The following is a 5478-nucleotide window of genomic DNA, read 5'->3' as shown; positions in this document are numbered from 1 at the left end:
CTCCTCAAGACATTTGTATATAGTGCAAGAAATCATGTATATGGAAATGCTGAGGCAATTTATTTACATTTGCATGACCATCTGAAACTTGTCTTACTTAGTATTTTTGTCTTGTTTCTAGTCAAAATATCTAAAAATTCTTAAATTGAGATTAATTTACGAAATAAGCAAAATGACGCAAGATATTTAGTCTTGTTTCCAGGGGGGAAAAACTAAATTAAGTGCGTTTTTCTTAAAACAAGTAAAAATATCTGTCAGTGGGGTAAGTAAAATACTCTTATTCTAAGAATATTTTACAAAATTTCCTTAATTTTTTTTTATTTCCCCCCTGGAAAGTGGAAACAGGACTAAATATCTTACAACATTTTGATTAACTAGTAAATGCATCTCAATTTAAGAATTTTTAGACATTTTGACTAGAAACAAGTCAAAAATACTAAGTAAGACAAGCCTTTTTTTCGCAGTGAATGGACTATGAACTTCATTTTAGTATGTACACTAAGGTTAGGTAAAACCAGAGTCTGTGTAAATGAGATTGTGTTACTGTTACAGAAGATTGAACTAGGTGAAAAAAGACAAAAACGTTAATTTAAAGAGGTATAACACACTAAAAAAAGATCTGACACCAACATGCAATGGCATACGAATGAATCATCAAAACCCAGATCCGCTGTTACAGACGGGCGGGGGTAGGGTGAGGAAAATACAATTCAAGCAGCTATCGGAGCCCTACATGCTCCGGATCAAGCGTCGGAGAAAAGTGCCTTTATTTGCATGAGTGGCTCACATCAAAGAGCGGAGGGGGAAGAGAGAAGCGACACACAACAATAGGAGAATCTGGATGTGTGTGTGTGCGTGCACGTGGTGTACCTCATTAATGAAATATAATTCCAGAACAACCTCTGCGTTTAAAGGTGATGAAGCGAACGTTCGCACAGAGAAATCCAGGCTACTGTCTGTCGCTCTGCTCAACGATTCCCTTTGAGGATGAAGGAGAGAAAACCACCAGGGATTTCTGTTCTGGTAAACGCGCTCAAAGGAAAGCGCGCCCAAAGCGGCTGCGTCTGTCATATGGAGGGGAATTAAAGAGAGAAAATAGAGCAAACGGCTAAAAGAAATGGAGAACACGGGGTGTAACGCGATGCATAAACAGTGTGCTAAAAACAAAAACGAGGCCTTTGCTACAAGCCTAATCTCCGTGATCCAAGCTTAGTCACAACTCTGACCAATAGTCCCTTAAAACTGACAACATAGATTTATTCGTGTCAGGGGCGTACAAAGCCACACAGCCTTGTGTTATTCGGGGGTTGCCCACTCTTTTGAAGGCGCCTGAAAGGGTCCCTCAAGGATCGATTTGCATTTGAACTGGGACAACCTTTCAGATGCAAACCTAGCTTTCTTCATCAAAATATTTGCATTGCTTTGACGCATTTTCTTGTTACAGTCCATGTGAAAAGTCTCACCAAGGCGCTTCTCTTTAACTTTCACCTCCAAACAGATGCAAACAAGGCCGTCCGGCACAAGCACTTCAATGACATTGAAATAATACTGTTTTTTTTTTTTTTGTGTAGCAACACTAAAACAAAAGTGCATTTTGTTTTCGTAGGAGTAGATGCGTGAGCAATTAGGAAACTTCAGACAAATGTTGAAAATATATAACATTTTATTATCTTCTTCAAAAAGGCACTTATTAACAGACTGATCAATGCCATCTTGTGAGAAACCAAGACCAAGCACAATTAAATATATATTTATATATATATATAATTATATACAATAAATAAAAGTCCTGAACATTTCAACAAGAAATTAAACATATTCACAAGTCATCAAACGGCTTTTAGATGGGAACACTGTGCACTTCTCCATGCAAGAGCGATTGCAGATATTTAGAACTGATTAGGATGTGCATATCTGTCTCATTTTGTGCTACAGCAAGCAATGATAAAATTCTCCCTTTAACTAAAAAGTACTGTTAATCCATTGATTAGCTGCAATGTTGGGTTTTAAGTTCGTTTAAGCTTCACCACACTGCATATCTCATTCTCACAAAGTCCACAGTGCGGTACATCACAGATGAGGCCAGAGTCTCATACATGCGTGGGACAGTCTAAGTAGGGATCAGTCTTTGACATGTGCAGTATAACGGCAGGTGCTTTGTAGTGGCAGTGACTGGTGCTGCAGCTCCCGCTGCAATGCTTCCTGCAAGTCCTGTCTGTCAACTTCCTGCTACACAGCCCCTGCCAAGTCTGTAGCGTCTTGGAGCTCCAGACCCACACGCCGCTGGTGATGCCCACCACCAGCGACATGAAGATCTTCAGCATGAACACAGCCACAGTGGGCACCGAAGACTCCAGCGAGCAGTCCTCGTTCCTCCGACCCGGGAATGTGGTGCACTTACTTTGCAGCCCTCTGAATTTCCAGTAGTCCATGTTGAGGCGCTCGTAGAAGTAGCAGATGATGACGCAGGTGGCGGGAACTGTGTACAGGATTGAGTAGATGCCAATTTTCACCATCAGCTTTTCTAGCTTTTCAGTGTTGGTGCCTTCAGTCTTCATCACCTTCCGAATGTGGAAAAGTGCCACAAAGCCAGTCAGGATGAAAGACGTCCCGATGACGAGGTAACAGGACAGAGGCACGAGGACGAAGCCCGTTAACGCCCCCACATCCATACTGCCCACATAGCACAGTCCGGTGAGCTCGTCGCCTGCCACTTTTCTCATGGTGAGGATGACTATGGTCTTCAGCGCAGGTATGCCCCAGGCGGCCATGTGGAAGTAGCTGCTGTGCGACTCGATCGCCTCGTGACCCCATTTCTTCCCTGCCGCCAGGAACCAAGTGAGAGTGAGGATGACCCACCAGATGGAGCTCGCCATGCCAAAATAGTAGAGGATGAGAAAGACTATAGTGCAACCTGTACTTTCCAGGCCTTCCTGGATAATATACAACTCGCCGTTTTCACGGTCGCAGGCAATGTTCTCCGCCCCGGCGACGGATCGAATGATGAAGGCGACTGAGTAAACGTTGTAGCACATGGAGAGGAAGATAATGGGCCGCTCTGGGTACTGAAAGCGATGGGGGTCAAGCAGGAAGGTTAGAACCGTGAAAGCTGTGGATACGAAGCACAGAGTGGACCAAACAGCCATCCAAATGAAAGCAAAGTCCTTATCCTGTCTGGACCAGAACACATCCACAGCCGACGAGCACCGCGGAGCGCACGTCTCGCTCTTTTCCACATACTGGAACTTTTCTGGATTCTCACAAACTCCCATGCTTCCCCCTGAGCGTCCGTTCCCAGAGCCCGGCTGCCTCGCTCTGGGCGGCACAGGCAGCATTCCCTCGCCTTTCTTAGTTTCGGTTTTGGTGTCATTTTCCGGGGCTTCCATGCACAGAGCGTTGGGGTCATTTCTGGTGGGCAGTTTAGAGCAGTCCAAAGAATCAGGCCAGGCGTAATTGAACTTCTCCATGATGGGCGAGCACTTCTGACGTGCCTGTTCGCACATCGGACGGCAGGCGGGGATGGATGTGGAAACTTGGTCCGTGCACATAGGTGCGTAGAGAGAGCAAAGAAAAAACCTCAAATGCACATCACAGCCATATTCCACCAGAGGAGCGAATTCATTGAGCTTAATCGCAGCTTCCCTCTGATTGTCATGGTCCATGAAATTAGGCATCCTGGTGAGGTTGTATCCAATACCCTGGCACATAGGGATGACGATAGGCTCGCATTTAGCCGGTCGCCCTCTCTCCAGATCATAGGAGGCAATCTCTAAACTAGCAGCAATGATCATTTGACACCAAAGAGAAATCACTATTTTCAGAGGTGAAGCTCCCATGCTGGATTTTCAGTTGAACGAGATGAAGTCAATGAAAACTTTCCAGGCATATACAGTCCCAAGAGAGGATAGTTATGAGTGATTATGTAGCTCCATAAACACTGCTTAAGTTAAAAGTGCTTCAATGAATATTTCATTCGTCATCCAGTGCAAAACAGATACTCCCCTGAATGAAAGATCCCTTTGCATATCATATAAAATGATGCTGAATGTCCAAGCTCGTATGTTTCAATGAAAAACGCGCCTGCACAGTCTTTTAAAACACTAATATTTCACGTCAGTCGTTACCGTCATTATTAGGACATTAAGCAGGAGCTCAGCAAGAGGAATAACAAATCTGTCCGTGTCTTCAGTTATCTCTGAACTTCTGTGAAGCGTGCAGTCCGTCAGTAGCTCCTGTGTCCTCTTCACATCTCCACTGGCGCACGCTGAACTTTCGCTCTCCTCTCTCAATGTCCTCTAATGAGGGGGCGGGGTATTCATGACGCACTCACGTGTCTCCTCCCACTCACTTCTGAAAAGCCAATGACGTTAGAATGTGCTCCGCCTACTTACAACTCAAAATATATTGCGTAAATCGTGGCTCCGCCCACTTACAACCGAAAAGCCGCTCAATAAAATCTTAGCTTCAGCCAAAACACAATATCATTGTTACTACAACAGATTAAAACAATGAATCATGTGATTTTATTCAAACAATGTAAAAACATTTTTTTCTTTCATTATTATTATTTTTATTACAGTTGTGGCTATATTATGGTTACTTTTAGTAACAATAACTGTAGTAATAATATTTTATTGGAAACTACCATTGACAAATGATATGCAAAGTGTCCAATGCAAACTGTGGAATTGTTTGTTTTAGCAGACTAAACTCATTTCACTTTGCATTCCTTACAAATTTCTATGAATAATGAAAATCCTCACATATGAGATTTCAACCACAGATTTAGTTGTAAAATCACCAGCAGCCAAACTTGATATAAAATGTTTTCCCAGTGGCACTGCTATTATGGCCTAATAAAGCAATGGCAACCGTGGAAAATAAGGGTGCGAAGGAATTTTTTAAAATAGCTGCTGTGATACTCAACACTTCAGGATATTGCCTAGAAGGAGAAAAGTTCATTCCAAATGTAATGAAAGAAAAACAAAGCCCAGACACAAACGTTAATTATGAAAATAATTCATCTTTCACAGATTTCATTAAACTTTGTCTTTTATTGAACCTTAATATTTATACTGAAAACATCCATATCCTGTCAGTGAGAGATTCCTGTAAAAGAAAAAGATAATTATTACCATCTAGTGGCTATATAATGTACAACACCTTATAAACCACTTATAAAAAAGTTGACTTAAATGTAAAAGAATGTTTTAAAATTGTTTATAGCTTACTAATATCTAGAACAAATATGTTTAAAATCGTCTGTCTCTTTTATTCCAAGACCCATTAATCACAATGAGCTCAGTTCCCAAGCCAAAACGTTTGGCCAAAATGAAACAAGCCAGATTAGAAATCCCTTCTTTCTGATGTGGTCACAGTGGGCATTTAAACCTTTTCACCCGCGGTGTTAGATTGTGAGCAGTTATCAGATTTGGATTTGGCATAGTAAGCCTCACTTAGCATGAAAGAGCACAGAGG

At 42.2% G+C, this 5478-nt stretch overlaps 1 protein-coding gene across 1 annotated transcript; it reads right to left on the bottom strand.

Annotated features, from left to right (window-relative positions):
• Positions 1-1688: 1688 nt before the first annotated feature.
• Positions 1689-4237, bottom strand: fzd9b (frizzled class receptor 9b). Its single transcript, XM_073850017.1, has one exon. The coding sequence runs from the start codon at positions 3834-3836 to the stop codon at positions 2091-2093; it is 1746 nt and encodes a 581-aa protein (XP_073706118.1). The 5' UTR covers positions 3837-4237; the 3' UTR covers positions 1689-2090.
• Positions 4238-5478: the final 1241 nt, after the last annotated feature.

This window comes from Garra rufa, chromosome 11 (assembly GCF_049309525.1).
Source record: "Garra rufa chromosome 11, GarRuf1.0, whole genome shotgun sequence".
In the NCBI taxonomy this organism is placed as follows: domain Eukaryota; kingdom Metazoa; phylum Chordata; class Actinopteri; order Cypriniformes; family Cyprinidae; genus Garra; species Garra rufa.
Note: the sequence above shows the minus strand (reverse complement) of the source record. Positions and strands in the feature narration are given on the sequence as shown.